General features: G+C 38.4%; 1 protein-coding gene and 1 pseudogene across 2 annotated transcripts in view; one reads left to right on the top strand and one right to left on the bottom strand.

Moving 5' to 3' along the window:
- STK38L (serine/threonine kinase 38 like) overlaps positions 1–19,641 on the top strand; it is an 84,860-nt gene that overhangs the window by 51,832 nt on the left and 13,387 nt on the right. For both annotated transcript variants that reach the window (XM_086713785.1, XM_025930684.2), the window contains 5 exons: positions 1,361–1,505; positions 5,018–5,069; positions 11,969–12,091; positions 12,529–12,612; positions 18,430–18,553. In XM_086713785.1, coding sequence (XP_086569911.1) covers positions 1,372–1,505; positions 5,018–5,069; positions 11,969–12,091; positions 12,529–12,612; positions 18,430–18,553 — 517 coding nt within the window. In that variant the 5' untranslated portion in view covers positions 1,361–1,371. The remainder of the gene's footprint in view (positions 1–1,360; positions 1,506–5,017; positions 5,070–11,968; positions 12,092–12,528; positions 12,613–18,429; positions 18,554–19,641) is intronic.
- LOC112867691 (large ribosomal subunit protein P1 pseudogene) lies at positions 13,849–14,187 on the bottom strand (annotated as a pseudogene).

Genomic DNA, 19,641 nt, shown 5'->3' with positions numbered 1-19,641 from the left:
TTTGGACATAATGACTTTAAGACTCTTGTAGTACTTTGAGATGTAAAACCAATAAGAGGGCAGTGGAACTAGGAATTTGTCATAGGTAAACTTACTATTAACCTGCACTTGACTTGATTGATGTTGAAGAACAAGAAAGGTCTTTTGGTCCATTCCATTATCCCTGGAGTCTACTGCAGTTCAAATCCATACACAGAGGTCTGTATCTTCATGTAATTAGGGAGAGGTGGGTGTTGGGGTGTAGGTTGGGGGAATACTTTCCAGCTAACAGTGCAACGTTGGATGCTCACTGTTGGCAGTCTGCATCTTCTCTAGGTCTGTTATGATCTCCATCCAGATCAGCAAAAACCTCCTTAATGCATGGAACCATCCTAGTCTTTTTTGGTCCAGATGTAGACTGTAGTAGGCAAGTTTCTTATGGTCGGTGCCACCCACTGGTAGCAGCCATCACAGTTCAGTCTGTGCCCCCTGTGAAGCAGTCATTTTGCTACATTCCTTATCTTGTCTAATTGTCCAATTATCTTCTTCAAACCAGTACTATGTTTGGCTTGCCTGGTGGTTTTTCAAAGATGGCACTTGAGTGACTAAGTAGACCGCAAGGCCCAGTTAAGGCCACAGAACATCCCTATTGTCACCTGGCTTGATTCATACATTTCTGTTTTCTGCCTGGTTCAAATGAGTATCATTTGAAAATGAAATGGACCTTATAGTCTGCAGTCGTATACTGGACCTTGTTGTAGAGCTATTTGAAATGACATAGAATTCAGAATGAAATAGGGCACCCTGGACTCCATCCAAAGGGGGCTTGTTTTGAAAAGTTGTTTTCCCATAAAACATATACATAAGAATTACTTCAGACTGATTTTGTGTGCATATTTGATCCACTGCTTCATGTTTCATAGAATTTATATTCTAGAAGTTGCTTCTTACTATTTAGCTGAACTACATTAACTCTTAGGAGACTTAACATTGAGTGCAGGCATATGTATTAGTCAAATCTTGTGGATTTTTTTGCAGTGATCAATAAAACAACAACAAAATACATCGAACCTTTCTTGTTCTGAATGCTTGTTGACTACAGCCTTTTGTATAAAATGTGTCCATGTTGTGTGTGGATTGGTGCTTCCTTACTCTTATTCATCCCTGGTTTTGCCAACACAAAATTAATTTCTATTGCTTTGGAATAGTGTATCTTCCTCTTTCTTTACTAGCACTGTCTTCTTTATAATGTGGAAAACTTGGATGTTTTAACTGTTAAGGTAAAGTTTTGCTTCGTAGGAATTAAACTGTCTCCAGAGTTTACTATGAGGGATAGAAAGTGTTTTTCTACTGAACAATTTGTGTTTATATGTTGTTTCAGTGTCTGTTACTATGGCAATGACGGCAGGGACTGCAGCCTCCTTTCCTATGAGCAACCATACCCGGGAAAGAGTGACTGTGGCCAAGCTCACATTGGAGAATTTTTACAGCAATCTAATTTTACAGCATGAAGAGAGAGAGACCAGGTATAGTAAAGGCTAATCAGAATTTTCTGTTTGGTTTAAGAAGCTCTTATGCTGCAAGTGGAGTGTAAACACATTGTCCATTAATAATATGAATATTGTGGGTCCCTGTATGCTGTTTTTAGGTTTCCTCTACTGACAGTGCCTCTAATTATCTTAACAGAATGGTTTCTTGTCCTCTGCACCCATATCCTTCTATCACATGTCAATGATATTTTAAATAAAACATTCCCAGCTGTGAAATTATAATATATCCTTATACTATAGGAATAGTTAATTCTAATCCAAAAGCATGTATAGTGGGAATGAGGGTGGAAGAATAAAAACATTAATGACATGTTATTCTGCCTTCAGAAAACTCTATTAAGGCAGGTAATGCACATAAATATTACATGACAGTGAGAAGCATCACTAAGAGAAGGTCAAAGAAGGCAGAGATTGCTTTTGAGTAAAGCAACTGGGAGGGCTTCATAAACGGTGGTGGCATTTATCAGAGCTCTTAAGGAACAGTATTAATCATACATGCAGAAAAGGGAGAAGGAAGAGATAAAAGAGCAGGAGGAAGGATATTACAGACAGAAGAAATCACCTTCAGTGCTGGGTCAAGCAAGAGCCAGTTTAGCTCATGCTGGATTTCAGCATTTCCTGGGACCCTTGACTGCTTTGTTAATGTAGATATCCTCATGGGAGTAGAGAGCCTTGATTTTTGAACAGAATCAGTGATCATGGGTGTTTCTCTAGAGGAGTACTTTAGTTGTGATGTACAGAATGGATTGTGGGTAGAGAGAGAAGGAACAGGAAAGGCTAATGATGTAGTCCCAGCGTGTGGAAAGGAGGCTTGAATTAGGATCATGACAACAACAGTAGAATAGAATTTAGAAGTGAGAAAGATTGACAGAAGTGGCGACTAGCCAGAGACGAAATGTCAGATAGGTCTAACTACATATCAGACAGGCTGAACAGAGAATTGAACTAGAAAATAAAACTTCAATAATTATTCAGAAGTCAACTGGAGACACAGAGTAGGAACATATGAAGGAGAGTTAAATATGGAGCAGAGTAAGGAAAGCTAACATATCTTTAACCAAAGTTCCTAAAGGAGGAGAAGAAAGGGGTTGGAGCAGAGGCAGGTTAAACTAAGAGTTCACCATTGGCAGAACTTCCAGAAGATTCAATTTAGGCTGAAGGAAAGTGATCACAAACAGAGCTAAATATAAATGTGTGGATAAATCTCAACACAAATTGTGTGAAAAAAAAAACGATGATAAAGTCTTATACATTTTTTAAAGTAGATTAAAATATTTCCCAATGATAGGCTCTCAGTCAGGAGGGAAGTCAGTGGAATTAAAGTGTTGCTAGAGATCTGTGTATCTCCATGGTAGAGATACGACGTACAGAGGGGTAAAGATTGATTCATTTCAGACTAACAGAGTTTGTAACTTCCAAACTAATGAAAGGAAAATAATGAAATGAGGAAAACAAAACCCCAGTTGAAAATAAGGCGAGGGAAAAAGCAAAGCTGAAACGCCAAAAAGTCGACACAAATAGAGACCACGCAATCAGTTAGAAATGAATGCAAACATATGAGTAATTACATTAACTGTAAATACAATGAAAGTCTCTGGAAATGATCCAGTCGCCAAGGAGAGTAAACGAAGTAGAAGAGAACCAGGGAAAGAAAGACTACTTTTTTAGGAAGCAGACACTTAAGTTATGCATCAGAATTTTGAAGGCTTGTTGTCTTTTCTTGATGAAATCTTTGAGTAATTCAGTTTTGCCCTCTATGTCCAAACAAAGGAAAGTAAAAATAAAAGTATCTGCTGTAACTTAAAAAAAAAAAAAAAAAAAAAAAGGCAGTTGCAGCTTGGTGCCATGGAAATCATATTAAACAGTCAGCTCGTATTTATTAAAAGCTTGGACTTTACGATTACATGTGATAAATTTTTAAGGCTTAACTAACTGGATAAATACATAAGCCAAATAGAGTACCAATCAGAACAAAACATCAGAGCATTTAGGAAGAAAACTATTTTCTTTGAAAGGTGCACAGGAAGTCACAGGTCTTCTCGTTTAGATATGGTGGAAACGTACAAAGGCTACTGCCTCTCTCTCCAGAGTCAGGGATAATTTCATGAAGAGTTGGTTTTGGCAAGGATTGAGGAAAGGGGTCAGTAGAGATGTGACAGAAGAGTGAAGCTGCTTGTATATTGATAGGCCGTCCCAGATGAATGGTCCCTTACACTGTGGATTCTCTCTACAGAGGAGAAAGCTCAAAATCATTCAGCAAGCAGCCTTGCAGCTCCCAGAGGGGCATGGTAGCAGGCACAGAGCTTCTGTGGTTCCATTCTAAGGGTTGGGCTTAGAAGAACAGTGTGTAAATAAAAGATTAAAATCAGTATGATAAGCACCAAGATGTCTATTACAAATGTTGACGAAGTAGGCAGAGATCATGTCATTACGTGTTGTTGCCATTGGGGTGCTGATCTATGAACAGGCTTTAGATATTTTTGTTATGAATTTTCCATAAGAATGGTGGGTTAGGAAAGTGCCTACCTTCAGACATGTTATCGTAAAGGACAAATACTAAAAAATGTATTTGATGATTTCAATCCTCAACCCTTAGATACTCTCCCATGTAGTTAAATCCTGGAAAGTCAGTCCTATTCTAACATAGTCCAACACCAATTAGGAAGAGTACTCTCAGGTTCATATTCAGGAAAAACCAATATGATAGAAATAAAATGCTTAATATTCTGTTGGAAATGAGCTGCAAAATTTGTATCAGAGCCATCTCCCTAGTTCCTAGTGACTTAATTCATCCAGTCATCCCGCCTTCCTCCCCATCCCCACAGTGCTTAGTTTCACTTACTTCAGTGGTGTCATTTAAAAACAATGAGTACCTGAACTTGACTGTACCTAGAAAAGCAAATGTTCTGGTGGTTAGTGGGTTTTTTTATGTACATATATGACTCCAGTTTTCAAAGAATTAGAATAAAATACACTCAATTGCATTGAACATTTTTCTTGATTAGGAAATCAAGCTTAGACTTGAAATGAAGGACTTACACAAGCTCAGTTAGCTAATAAGCTATTAGAATTGGGATTCAAACAGGGATATCCACCTTAAATATTTATACTTTTAGTCACTATAGTTACCTTTATATACTTCCAATATAAATATTGATAAATGTTAATGATTTTGGTGGTTTGAATATTAGATAACAGATTTTCCTTATTAGAACATTAGTCATCTTTGCTAATCATTGATTTAAGCAGCATTAAGAAGGAAATTTTTCATTTGGCCAGTATGAGAAAGTGATTTGAAATCTGGGTTGGGTTTAATTTTGAGAAAGAAAACTATTCTTAGTGATTATTTTGATTCATCTTTAAAGACTTTTTTTTTTTTTTTTAGCATAGCAAACTGAAGGGGTAAACTCAAATAAATAAGTGAACATTTCTTAAATGGGAATAGTTAGGAATGTATTTAAAATTTAAATTATTTTTTCTTTGAAAAGGCAGAAGAAATTAGAAGTGGCCATGGAAGAAGAAGGATTAGCAGATGAAGAGGTAATGTTAGCTGTAATTACTGTGACTGTAGGTAACAGTACTCTATACTTGAAAGTTGCTAAGAGCGGATCTTAAATGTTCACACTAAAAAAAAAAATTACTTATGTGAGGCAATGGATATGTTAACAAGCCTTTTTGTGGTAACCATTTTACAATATATATGTGCATCAAACCATCGCGCTCTAAGCTTGCGTTATGTCAGTTATATCTCAAGAAAGTTGGGGAGGGAAAGACTAATTACTGTATAATGGCAACCCCAGTGTCTTTGTCCTCTATTGATATCAGATGATTTTATAACTTAGGTAACATGGATTTCATCATTTGAATATGGGCTTCTTTGTTGCTATGATGGAGATCTTTAAAGAGGCAGCTTTTTTTAATTCCAAGAATATAGATTTAGTGAACAGTATCTATAGTGTCCGGAGAGCATGGAACAAGAAGAGAGGGCTCTAAGAAGAATCCGTGAATTGCCAAATCTTCTCACATTTTTTCCTGAATATATCTTAAAACCCTCTAGTTCTCTAGTCCAGTGCCTCTACCCTACTTTATTTTTTTTTTAAGTTTATTTATTTATTTTGAGAGAGACAGAGACAGAGACAGAGAGAGCACGTGAATGGGGGAAGGGCAGAGAGAGAGATGGGGACAGGGGATCCAAAGCAGGCTCTGTGCTGACAGCAGAGAGCCTGATACCGAGTTTGAGCTTGAACTCATGAGTCATGAGATCATGACCGGGGCAAAGTTGGACACTAAACCGACTGAGCCATCCAGGCGCCTGCCTCTACCCTACTTCAGACTACTGTGCAGTTCACTTAAAGAACAACTGCCCCCAGCTGGTGTCTTCCCACCTCCAGGTTTTCTGCATACACTATCCAGAGTTTCCTGTCTGAAAACAGGTTTGAGAGGCACCTGGGTAGCTCAGTCGTTAAGGGGCTGACTCTTGATATTGGCTCAGGTCATTATCTCCTGGTTACTGGGATCCAGCCCTGCGTCAGGCTTCAGGCTGACAGTGCAGAGCCTGCTCAGGATTGTCTCCCTCCCTCTCTGTTCCTCCCCTTCTCATGCACACGTGCACTCTCTCTCTTTAAATAAATAAACTTAAAAGAAAAATAAAGGGGCGCCTGGGTGGCGCAGTCGGTTAAGCGTCCGACTTCAGCCAGGTCACGATCTCGCGGTCCATGAGTTCGAGCCCCGCGTCAGGCTCTGGGCTGATGGCTCGGAGCCTGGAGCCTGTTTCCGATTCTGTGTCTCCCTCTCTCTCTGCCCCTCCCCCGTTCATGCTCTGTCTCTCTCTGTCCCAAAAAAAATAAATAAAAAAAAAAAAAAAAAAAGAAAAAGAAAAAGTTTGATCACATCACTCTTTTGCTTAACACCCTTCATGGGCTCCCAAGTACTCTCAGATAAGGGTAGATCCTTGAACATTAATGTGCAAGACCCCTCACAGTTTGGCCTCTGCTTTGTCTCTTTCACCTCGTCTCTTGTCACCCACCTCCATGCTGACCACCAATATTGAGTTACTTTAACTTCCACACTCTTGCCTGTGGACCTTTCATCTGTTATTTCTGCCACTTAGAAGTTCCTTACTCCTGCCCAACTCCTCATATTCTTTAAGAAACTCTGGGTCTCGCTTTGGGCCTCAGTTCCACTGGGAAATCTTCCCTAATATCTTGGGGTACTCTTCCCACATTCTGCATTAACAGAATGTTCATGTGTCCATGTGTCTGTGTCCATGGGGCAGCCTAAAATATCTCCCCATAGTAGAAACTCCATAATGTCTTACTCAGCTATATACCTCCAGAGCTGGCAGGGGCTATAAGAAATAGTTCGTGAATAAATGAACAATGACCTTTCCCTCAAGGAGTTTACTGACTGGAAGGAGAGATCATGTACGTGTGTATATAAATATATGTATACATGATAGATTCTGGCAAACTTTAAAAATACAGGGATTTCCCCCCACCTAATTCAGGGGATCAGAAAAGGTTTGGGAAGAGGTAACAGTTGATTTGAATGTTAAAAAAAATAGGTAGATTTACGCAAGAATTAATAAATACATATAAAATAATGCAGAACAATGAACTATGAAGGATGCAGTAGAGGAAAGAGCACGGTAAACTGACACCATGTAGTGGAAAGGCTAGCCTTGGGATAGCTTACTGAGCCATGTACGCTTATTTTCTAGGCAGTAGGGGGGTACAACCTAGATTAATTTGCTCAACAGTTTCAATGATCAGAAAGGAAATTCTATGTTCAAAGAGCAGTCTCACAAATGATGACTTGAAAGCAGTTATTTAATCTTCTCTGTACCTTTCCTAGGACTTTACCTGTATTTTTCTGTTGGAAATGTTTAAGTGAAATAAAATATATTTAATGATTTGTACTACAGGTGGTTACTTTGTTAATCAGTTGACTCAACCTAGAAAATCTAAATTATTTACGTAAAATTACTATAATATTTTAAAAACTCATTTAATTTATATCCTTTACACTTTAAGTGAGAAAGGTAATGGTTTCGATCTGCATTATAACAAAAAAATAAGGCCAAGCACATCTGTCCGCACATTTATTTATTAGTATTAATAACTTTCTTATCCTTAATAATCATATAATTGTATTAATGTACATTGTACATCATTATATCGATACAGAAATCTCAAGCATAAGGTCCTAATTCAGAATTTAGAGGGAGAAATTATAAAAACAGATGCCCAGGGGCCAAGCAGATAACACAAATGAAGGAAGCTGGCCGGCTTTGTTTCGCGACATCTTAGGTTATATGTTCTTTTGACCCAACGCACTTTATCTGCATATTCAACTCCTAAGAATATTCTTTCACTTCCACAAAGAAATAGATTCTTTGTTTTTCTCTTTCTAAAATATTTGGTCCTCCGCGTTTATATTTTGATAGAGACATACCACCTTTCACTTTCCTAAAAAAGAACAGGAGCACCAGTCCAATTCTGCATGTCCCCTGATGCCTGGCATCAGTGGTGGATGCTGACAAGTTAGAGACCTGATGTCTATCAAAGGGGGAGTGACTGCCACTTTGGCTGAGTGTGGCAAAGTTCCTGTTTTTCAGGAGAAACTGGAAATCTGGACTTTTATGTGAAATCACCTGCTTTTTAAAATATCGACAAATAATTCAAGTGTCCTAAAAACAACTTGCAGGCCAAATCAAATATTTTCGAGGTTGAATACAGTTTGTAACTCTCAGTTTGCAACTGCTGGTCTGCACCAGGAAGTGCTGAATACATTTAGAAATATTTTTGGGGCGCCTGGGTGGCTCAGTTAGTTAAGTGTCTAAGTGTCTGACTTCAGCTCAGGTCATGATCTCACGGTTTGTGGGTTCAAGCCTCATGTTGGGCTCTGTGCTGACAGCTCAGAACCTGGAGCCTGTTTGGATTCTTTGTTTCCTCCTCTTTCTCTATCCCTCCCCCACTCCCACTCTGTCTCTCTCTCTCTCTCTTTCTCAAAAATAAATAAACATTAAAAAAAATAAAAACTGTTTTCCTAAATTCTTCTAAAGAACTTGTAGAAAGTGTCATATGATTTATACCTACAAATAGTGCCCTTTAATAACTATAAAATTTCTAACATTTTTCTGTGAAGATATTTTAATTCCACAAATGCTTATTATTAGGCCCATGCTAGGTCCTAGATTATGTCAAATTGTATAAAATAGACATCCTCTCTTATCCTTAATATAAAATATGTTGGAGCTATCATTATGTGGGGTGGATTTTTTAAAAATAAAATTGTTTTCTAAAAATCTAGTTTTAGGGGCACCTGGGTGGCTCAGTCAGTTGAGTGTCTGACTTCAGCTCAGGTCGTGATCTCGCAGTTTGTGGGTTTAAGACCAACATCGGGCTCTGTGCTGACAGCTTAGAGCCTAGAGCCTGCTTCAAGTTCTGTGTCTCCCTCTCTCGCTGCCCCTCCCCTGCTCAGTCTCTGTCTCTCTCTTTCTCAAAAATAAAACATTAAAAAAAAACTAGTTTTAAAATGAAAAGTAATATTTATCCCTAATTCATTTGTAATAGAAAATCTTGGTGAAGTAATTTGTGAAAGTTATTTGTAAAAAATAAACCATATAATGTGATCATGTGGAATGTCTCTGCAGAATTGAAGTTGCCAACTGAGCTCTTTCCTATCTCGGAACTTCTGTGTACCCTGTCTTATATAAAAACTGAACATCCCACAGATCAAGAGTTTGAGGAATTGAGGAGCACCCCCCCTTTTTTAAAAGTTTATTTATTTTGAGAAAAAGTGTGCAAGCTTGGGGAGGGGCAGAAAGAAAGGGAGAGAGAACCCCAAGCAGGCTCTGTGTTAGCACAGAGCCGGATGTGGGGCTTGATTTCAGGAACCTGAGATCATGACATGAGCCAAGATAAAGGGTCAGATGCTTAACCAGCTAAGCTACCCAGGCACCCCAGGGAACACTCATTTAAAAAGGAATGGAGAAAGGAAGAAAACGATGTATGTCTAATTTCATCTTACTTAAGAATTACCATCAGACATGCAATATTATTCACTCTCATGGAAAACCAAAACAGACAAATTTAAGCTGCTTTTAAAGGGAGCCATGAAATGTTAAATGTGTTTCCAGATTTTGTTGTCCTGTTTGGTGAGAAAGGATATGATTACCACAAAAATGTTACTTGTTTTTCAAGGCTGTTTAATCTACACAAGTCATGAACAGATATATCAATGTGCTTTTTCATCAATATATATATTTTTTAGCTTATTAAGTTTTTTATTTTAATTCCCAGTATAGTTAGCGTACAGTGTTGTATTAGTTTCAGGTGTACAATATAGCGATTGAACGATTCTATACATTACTCTGCTCATCATATCACCAATATATTTTTTTAACACTAGCTTGCTTCAGCTCCCTCCAGACTGCAACAGTGATTTTAAGACTAATAGATCATGAAATAGGTTTTTCATTTTTCTGTTTTTAAAAGTAACCTCACAATGTTATAGTCATGTCCCATTTTTGTAAAATTGTATGCTCTATATACTTGTAATTTTCCCTTTTTGCCATTAAACAGCTGTGCCCCAAACTATATAAACATTGTTTGCTTGCTGCATTACATGACCTATCAAATATTAGTGAAAATTATTTTCTTTAGTGGCCTCTCTTCTGTTGATTTTGAGCACAGTTTATTAAAGTATGTAATGAGGTCATCTTTTTCATTTAGATTAGACAAGTTTCTGAAACTACACCCAACTCTACTACATTTTATAGTCCATAAAGTCAACAGTCCAGAATGTCTTCTGAAATTCTTACATTTATTCAATTATATACTTAAAACAACCCCCCTAACCCTCCTTGCTGCTTTGAAAGACATGATACTATAGTGCCACCATGTGGCCTTTTTAAATTATAGTCTTTTTTTTTTTTTTTTTTTTTTCTGGAGGGACACAGGAGTGGGGGGTAAATTATAGTCTTACAACAAGCTACATTTGGGGGTTCCTAGGTGGTTCAGTTGGTTGGTTAAGCATCTGACTCCAGCTCAGGTCATGATCTCACAGTTCGTGACTTTGAGCCCCGCATCAGGCTCTATGCTGATAGCTCAGAGCCTGGAGCCTGCTTCAGATTCTGTGTCTCCCTCTCTCTTTGCCCCTCCCCACTCACACTCTCTGTCTCTCTGAAAAACAAACATTTAAAAAAAAAAACAAAAAACAAGCTACATTTTTGGGCTTTTTTGTCTTATTAGTATTTCGGTTATTTTTTAAAAATCACTGAAGGAGCATTTTTGAACAAAAAGAAATCTTCACTGTTTCCACCATTGATATGAAGACATCATTTCCGGATTTCATCTTCTTAGATTAACTTTGTTCAAAGTATCAGAATTCCATTGCACTGGGAATACACATTTACAGATTCCCAGTTAATTGATACCTTGCCATACCTTTTTGAAAGCAGATATACACAGGAGTAGTAAGAGACTACTCAATGGTTATACCTTGTACTGTGTTTAATAGCAGTGTTTCTGAGCTGTTATGGTCATTTGACTTGCCTTTTCTTCAGAATGGAATTCCTGAAAGCCTGGTAGAGTTCATTTGAAGATGAACAGGTGCTTAATTTTTTTGATTTTGTTTATTTCCCACTGTATGTTGCCTCAACTAGGAACTAACAGAATGTCAACAGAGTTTTGTTTGGTAAGGGGAAAAATGAGGTTTAGAACAATGAGATAAATGCCTATTCCAAATGTAACCTTCAGGTATTTCATAATGTTTCTTATTAATGGCAGTTATTTTTTGGTGACTTTTAGAGAGTGAATTATGAAATTACTGACTTGAATATTTTAACGAATTCTTCATGTAATCATGTTTTTTGGCAGTTTCATATTTTTAGGAAGTTGTGTGCCAAATCTCAAGGAGTTTATTAAAATTTATCTAAGAAAAAATTCTGTCAAAAGCAAATCTCTATGGAAACATGCTGTTTGTTATTTTGGTGTCCTAAGTCTCAGTAGTTGTCACAGAACAGCCTTGGAAATTAGGGAAGTGAAGCAAAGTAGATTGCCTGACTGTAAAATTCATTATCAGAATACTATTAGCATTTCCTAAAGTTTAATTTTTATTTATAAATTAAGTTAGCATGTAGATGAAATATGTGATGAGCTCATTAAGATGAAATAGTTAATGGAATCCACCTGAAGAATAAGATTTATCAATTGTTAAGAATGAAAAAGTTTCTTAAGATTGCTTTATTCTTTCCATGCTTAACAAATACTCGACTTTGGTAAATTTAAGATAATATTTAAGATACTTTACTCCCATTTTTATATATCTCATCTTTTAATAATATTTAAGATACTTCCATTTTGATGTATCTCATTTTTTAACACTATAGCCTTCATTGAAAACAAAATCATCTTTTTAAATTCTTTTTTTAATAGAAAAAGTTACGCCGATCACAGCATGCCCGAAAGGAAACAGAGTTCTTACGGCTCAAGAGGACCAGACTTGGCTTGGATGACTTTGAGTCTCTGAAAGTTATAGGAAGAGGAGCATTTGGAGAGGTTACTTTTTTTTTTTTTTTTTTTTAATGTTTGTTTATTTTTGAGAGAGAGACAGAGTGCAAGCAGGGGAGGGGCAGAGAGAAAGGGAGACACAGAATCCAAAGCAGGCTCCAGGCTCTGAGCTGTCAGCACAGAGCCCAACACAAGATCATGACCTGAGCTGAAGTCGGATACTTAACTGACTAAGCCACCGAGGTGCCCCGAGATTACTTCTTTTCTAAAGGCACTGCTATTGAAAGTATCTATCTTCATTCAGATAGTTTAAAATATATATTAAAATAGTTTAATATAGCAAAATAGTTTAATTTTAATGAAATTCCTAAAATATAAGCAGTGGCAAATTGCCACCGATCTCTTTAAAGAAACTTACCTTTTGCTCCTAAATCAATAGTAATGACCGTTTGACATTGATAGTATGATCAATTTTTACATTCTAGGTACGGCTGGTTCAGAAGAAAGATACAGGCCATATCTATGCAATGAAGATATTGAGAAAAGCTGATATGCTTGAAAAAGAGCAGGTATGAGTTCTTTAACACATGTAACCAAAGGAGCACCACTGACTAGGTATTAGAGTAAATGTAAATATTGGAATTTATAAAAAGGAATCTACATGTCTTACTATATATAGTCCTATTAATTTTTTTGATAACTTGTTTCATTGTTTCTCAGTTCTCAAGAAAGTTAAAATTTCTTCCAAATTATAATCTGAAAACGTCTTAGGGGCGCCTGGGTAGCTCAGTCGGTTGAGCATCCGACTTCGGCTCAGGTCATGATCTCACAGTTCGTGAGTTCAAGCCCCGCATCGGGCTTTGTGCTGACCGCTCGGAGCCCGGAGCCTGCTTCAGATTCTGTGTCCCCCTCTCTCTCCGCCCCACCCCTGCTTGTGCTCTGTCTCTCTCTGTCTTTCAAAAATGAATAAACATAAAAAAATTTTTGTTTTTAAATGCCCTAGTCTGTTTAGGCTGTCATAAGTGCCTAAAGTGCCACAGACTGGGTGGCTTAAACAACAGAAATTTATTTTCTCACAGTTCTGGAGGCCGAAAGTCCAAGATCAATGTCATGGCAGGGTTTGCTTTCTGGTGAGGCGCACTTACTGGCTTGTAGATAGCTTCCCACTAAGTGCCCTTGGTGTGTGCACAGAGAGAAAACGTGAGCTCTCTGGGGTCTTTTCGTATAAGGACACTATCCCCCCTCTCCCTCCATGACCTCACTTAACCTTAATTACTTCCTTAGAGGCCCCATCTCCAAATTCAGTCACCCTGGGGGTTAGGGCCTCACCACAGGAGTTTGGGGGGTTTGGGAGGGACACAAACAGTCAGTTCATAACAAAATACCTTCTTTTCTGACTTCAGTGAAAATAAACGACAGTTCTCAGCTTCCTTTATCCCTGTCACGTTAGAAGCAAGACCGGTCTCCTGAGAGTTTGCTGATTTTACATATTTCCAAAATCTGTAACCCCTCTGATTTCATACTCCTGGACTCTCCATGTTTCCTGTGATTTTAACGCGGTTTAAGGGTTGGTCATAAGTCTGAAAACATCAATAATATTACTTTATGTACTCACCTCTGTCTAGTCTGGGTGGACACTCTGTAGAACCCTAAATTGATTCTATATACTAGGGAAGGACTCAACAATGGAGATATAGAGGGAAGATAACACCTCTCTCTACTTAATTCTTTACTTCAGCCTTTTAGTGTCTGCCTAAAGCTTACTTACCAGTTCAGCTTTTTATTGAACAGGTTGAGGAAGAGGTTTAGTCAAAAAGACCAAAGTACATGTCATCATAGACTCTTTTGATTCTTCTTTGTTTGCTTCCACTTTCTTCTCAGCCAGGCAGCCATGGTGGAGGGAGCAGGACCTCCCAGTGGTGCACCACTGGCTGCTGGGGCGGGCCCACCAGCTCCTACCTTGCAGATGAGGCTCCCGATGTTGACGTTGGCCAGAGCCTTTGCCGACAAGCCTGGCCAGAAAGGCTCAACATCTATACCTGCTGCTTTAATGAGGGCATTGATCCTATCCTCCGTGACTGTCACTCATGGTCCTGCAGGATGAGGGCTGAGTAGGAGCAGGGGAGCCCCGAGACGGAGGCCATGGTGCAGATGAGTGCTATGTCTGGCCCGGTGCTAGTTTCTGGATGAACTGAGGGCCTCACCCCAATGTGGCCTTAGCTTCCTCTGAAGGACTGAGCACCTTAGTGGCAGCTGAGGAAAGCCCCACCTGAAGCTTACTTGGCTATTACAGCAGTATACTATTGATTTTCATTTAAATATGGCCCTCTTGAATTTTCACTGCGTTCTTTCACTATTTCTAGTCCATGCACTCAGCAAGTATTTATTGGGTGCCTGTGATGTGCCAGATGTGCCCATAATGTGCTCTAGGATCTGGGAATACAGTGGTTAACAGGACAAACCTGATCCTTGGTTTTTCTTTTCTTTTTTGATCCTTGTTTTTTTCTAGTAGTGGGGAGATAGGCAGACAGCTATTTCAAATAGGATTGAGAAAGACTATGACAAAAGTTTTAACAAAAGGGTAAATCAATGCAGATGACCTGGGTTTAGGAGGAAGAATTAGATTGGGGTTGTTTCTCTAAAGAGGGAATATTTGATGAAAGACTGAGTAATGAGAAAGAAGGACAGATAAAGATCTGGTAGAACAAATATCTGCAAATGCAGAGGCCCTGAAGCAAGAATAGTCTTGTCCTGCTCAAAGAAGAGAAAAAAGCCACTGTGGCCAAAATTCAGTGCAGGAAGAGTGGTGGGAGAGGTAGGCAGGGACAAGATTACGCAGGGATTTGAAGGCCAAGGCAGAGCGTTTGGGTTTTATTCTAAATGCGAGGGGAGGACACTTTTGTTTGAACAGAGGAGTGGCATTGATGTTTTACAAAGATGAATCAATCCCTTTGCTTGCTGACAGAAGAAACAAGAGTTGAAGCGGAGAAACCAGTAAGAGACTGTGTGGCACCTCCAGCCAGAATGTGATTGTGGCTTATCCTGGGGCTGCAGCAGTGAAGCTGAAGAAAAGTCTGACAGACTAAGTGTATGTTTTAGTGGAAGAGTCCGCAGGATTTTCTGTGATGTCCTCTATATTAGGGGATGAGAGGAGGGGTAAGGGTAGTGAGGAAAAAATAGAAGAAGCAGGATCATACCTAGAGTTTCACTTAGAAGCGGGGTACATGATGGTGTCATTTCTGATTTAGAAAAGAGGATTCTCTCCCTCTCTCTCTGCCTCCCCTTCACTTTCACATGCACTCTCTCACTCTCACTATCTCTCACACTCTCTCAAAATAAATAAATAAACATCAAAAAAAGGGAGGGCGCTCCTGGGTGGCTCATTTGGTTAAGCCTCCAACTCCGGCTCAGGTCATGGTCTCATGGTTTGGTTCCTGAGGTCAAGCCCCACATCGGGCTCTTTGCTGCCAGCACAGAGTCTTCTTCAGATCCTCTGTCCCTCTCCCTTCCTTGCCCCTCCCCCCTGCGCCCTCTCTCTCTCAAAAAGAAATAGAAAATAAACATTAAAAAAAAAGGTCCTCGAAATTGAGATTTTAGAGGGGATACAGTTATTGTAATGAGAAGGTTACCATGGGTGGCTGACCAACATGCAGTGGTGGAAGAGATCAGTGAGGATGAGGAAGAAGTCAATAGATAGGGTAGCTGATGGTTCATCCTTATGGATGTTGAAATCTATCCATGAGTGGAAAAGATGGAAAGGAAGTTGGTGAGCCATGAGCTGAAGTCATGAATGAGAGGGATTGACTGGGATTTCTATAAATGATAGCTGTGCGGATAGATGATGGCTGATGGAATTTTACAACATGCACTTCAAAAGAGTTGCAGAGAAGGAAAGTGTCACAGTGGTTCAGATGCAGCATGAAAATGAGCAGGAAACCTACCGCCTCACCAAGTAAGATGTGAAAGAAAAGCAGGCCATTCCTGAGAACTCCTTGTGCAGGAAGACAGAACTCTCAGCAGACAGCCTAGTTTCAGTCAGGATAACAAGGTGATAGGAACCATCCAGAGGTGAGATGATAGGGGACTTTTTTGAAGATAGACTGATTCTAGAGGGAAGAGGTATGGAACTCAAGGAAGGTTGAAATACTGAATTGTATTAGAGAATTACAGATAATGATAAGAATAAAGGTCTGGGTCAAGATGTAGAGCCTCAGAGACAAAGAGATTAACAGGCTATAACTAAGCCATATGGGATTAGTCCTGGGTAAGGTTTTGGAGGAAGGACAAAAGGAGCAGTTCAGTCTTTAGGTACTAACCACATGTGGCTACCAAGCACTTAAGTATAGCTAGTCTGAATTGAGATGTGCTGTAAATAGAAAATACATACCAAAATTTGAAGATTCTGCACAAAAAAAACTCAATAATTTTTTATATTGACTATGTACTGAAATGATAACATTTTGGATACATGGAGTTACATGAACTATATTATTAAAACTAATTTCCCCTGGGGTGCTTGGGTGGCTCAGTCGGTTAAGATTCCGACTTCAGCTCAGGTCATGATCTCACTGTCTGTGAGTTCAAGCCCCATGTCAGGCTCTGTGCTGACAGCTCAGAGCCTGGAGCCTGCTTCGGATTCTGTGTCTCCCTCTCTCTCTGCCCCTTCCCCACTTGTGCTCTGTTTCTCTCTCTCTCTGAAAAAAGTAAAGACATTAAAAATTTTTTTTTTTAAATAAAGAAAAAAAATTTCCCGTTTCTTTTTTACTTTTTATGTGGCCACTAGAAATCTTTAAATTATATATGTGGCTTGCAGTGTATTTCTGTTGGATAGCACCAATCTTGAATATTTTGCCAGAGATTGAAGAGCTTCTGACCATTTTTCATTCCTATGCAGGGAAAATCCCACCGGAGCCCAAACATCGAGTCTATTTTGCATTGTGTTATTGTTTCCCCCCCCTATAAATTAATCTGCCTTTGCCACCACTGAATTTCATTTTAGAAAACCTTTTCCCACTCAATTCTAAAAGGTCATTACTTTAAGTTTTTATTACATTTACTTTAATACTAACCAGTCCACAAAATTTAGTAGCACATTATCTCCCTGATATTGTGGTACCAGATTACTATGTGTGATAACTTCCTATTATTTGAAAACAGGACCATTTTGAAAACTTCCTGTAATCTGACTTTAAAGCATTTAAAAATAATCAAGCCAAGTTTATGATGTAGTTTTTCCTGACAGCACCATAGATGCAGCATCAAAGGTTTGAGGTTTTTCCTTTACTAACCCAGAAATGCTTTGTAAAAGGCAATGGGTAAGAATTTTGATACCATTTTTCACTTTATGAAACATAATCCAGAGAGGTTGTAAGGGTTTTTGATGCCAGAAAACAGGTTCTTAGTTTTCAACTGTTGTTCCTATGCTTTGCCCTCAGAGCATTTATTGCACCAGGTAATAAATACAGTAATCCCAAATATGACATTTTAAGCAGATCATATTTCATTATCATGAAAAGATTTATGAAATCTGGGTTCTCATGTGCTTTGGGCCAGAATTCATAATAATGCACAATGGGAATAGCAAAAGGATAAAATCAAATATTATTGTTGATCTTTGAAAAGAATGTATAAATATATTAATGCAAAAGCATCTGAAAATTGATTATACCAACCCAACAAATTACCATTTATAAAATTTTTCAGACTATAAAATGTTCACATAGAAGTGTCCCTAGTAACTGTGTGTCTGACAAGTCAGTAGCAAAACCCCCAAAGGTTACACTAGTTTGCTGTATATCATGTTTATAGATATTCTAGAGGTTTTCTAATTAACAAAATAACATAAAGTTATTATAGTTAGCAAAATCATACAAAATTATTATAAATGTGTCTACTTGTTACAAAAAAAAATGGCCAAACGTTTAACCACCACAAAAGGCCCTTTCTTTGACCAATAATAGTTAAAACTAGTTTGCTGAGGACCATGACTTTGTCATACCAATCTGTAAGGCATTGCTTACTACTTTTAACTTGTAAAAGTCAGGCCAGGGCCTGAAATGTGTATGACAAAGCCAAGATCCTTGGCAGATGGGGATTCTGGTTGGAAAGTTTTTGGACTAATCATTTTTCTACCTCAGAGGCCTCAGCTTCCTATAATGAACTTGTGGATTCCACTTTTCCAGGCCTAAAGATAAAAGCTAAAATAAACTGTTTCTGGAGGTTCTCCATATGTAATGAGATTATGAACATGCGTATATATTTCAAATCTTTTCTACAACTCCTCCTTCCCTTCACAACCATTAAGGAACTGGATGGATAATTGTAAGAGGTGAACTGGAAAAATGTATGATGTGTTGCAATTATTTTTTCAAAATACATTCATCTAGGTGGCCCATATCCGAGCAGAGAGAGATATTTTGGTAGAAGCAGATGGTGCCTGGGTGGTGAAGATGTTTTACAGTTTTCAAGATAAGAGGAACCTTTATCTGATCATGGAATTTCTCCCCGGAGGTAAAAGCAAACATGATACCAATGACAGACTGACGCAAGCACATCTTTATATGTAATTATTATCCTGTCGATTAGGTTTGCTGTTACATTCCTAGCTGTGAGGTTTTACAAAGGCAGTCATGGTTTTCCTCTAGTTCCTCCCATAATCTAATTTTTACCACAAATCAGATTATTTTGAAGGAATGATAAATCCTTTTTAAATTTTACATACTACCATTTTATATACTACCATTCTGGGTTTACAGTATGTAATTAGTTAGATTGTTACAAGTCTAGAGTTAAGAACAATAAAGTCACTAAGGAAAAAGACCAGGGCACCTGGGTGGCTGAGTCGGTTGGGCGTCTGACTCTTGATTTCCGCTCAGGTTGTGATCTCATGGTTTGAAGCTTGAGCCCAGCGTCAGGCTCTACACTGTCAGCCTGCTTGGGATTCTCTCTCTCCTCTCTCTGCCCCTCCTTTGCTCGTGCTCTCTCTCTTAAAATAAAGAAAATAAACTAAAAAAAAAAAAAAAAAAAAAAAAGAAAGAAAGAAAAAGACAAACAACCCAAAACCCAATGGGCAACTGATAGACAATATACAGAAGGGAAACTCAGGCTAGTCTATAAATATATAGGAAAGTATTCAACTCTGCTCATATTAGGGAAATGCAAATTAAAACAAGAATGAGATACCATTTCACACTCATCTGGTTAGTAAAAACATTAAAAGTCTGATGAGGCTTTGGGAGAAACTGGCCTCTCTTCCACATAAATTAATCTCTAACTCTTCTGGAGAGCAGTTTGTAGATACCAGTGAAGTGAAAAGTGCATGTGTCCTACAATCCGGCAATTCTACAACCAGTGTATTCCCTGGAGATTCTCCCTGACATATGCACAACAGATTTGTGAAAGATGTTCGTTGCAGCATTGTTGTGACAGTGAAAAGCTGCACACAAAATAAATGACCATTAGTAGACTGAATAAATAAAATATGGCATGATTAGGTGATGAATTATTTTACAGTTGTTAAAAGTCAGGAGCTCTATTCGTTTCAATAAGAAAATGTCGGAAACAGTGGAGTAATAAAGCCAGCTGTGGAATTACATGTA

The sequence above is a fragment of the Puma concolor genome, chromosome B4 (genome assembly GCF_028749965.1).
Source record: "Puma concolor isolate L17-30 chromosome B4, mPumCon1.1.hap2, whole genome shotgun sequence".
In the NCBI taxonomy this organism is placed as follows: domain Eukaryota; kingdom Metazoa; phylum Chordata; class Mammalia; order Carnivora; family Felidae; genus Puma; species Puma concolor.
Note: the sequence above shows the minus strand (reverse complement) of the source record. Positions and strands in the feature narration are given on the sequence as shown.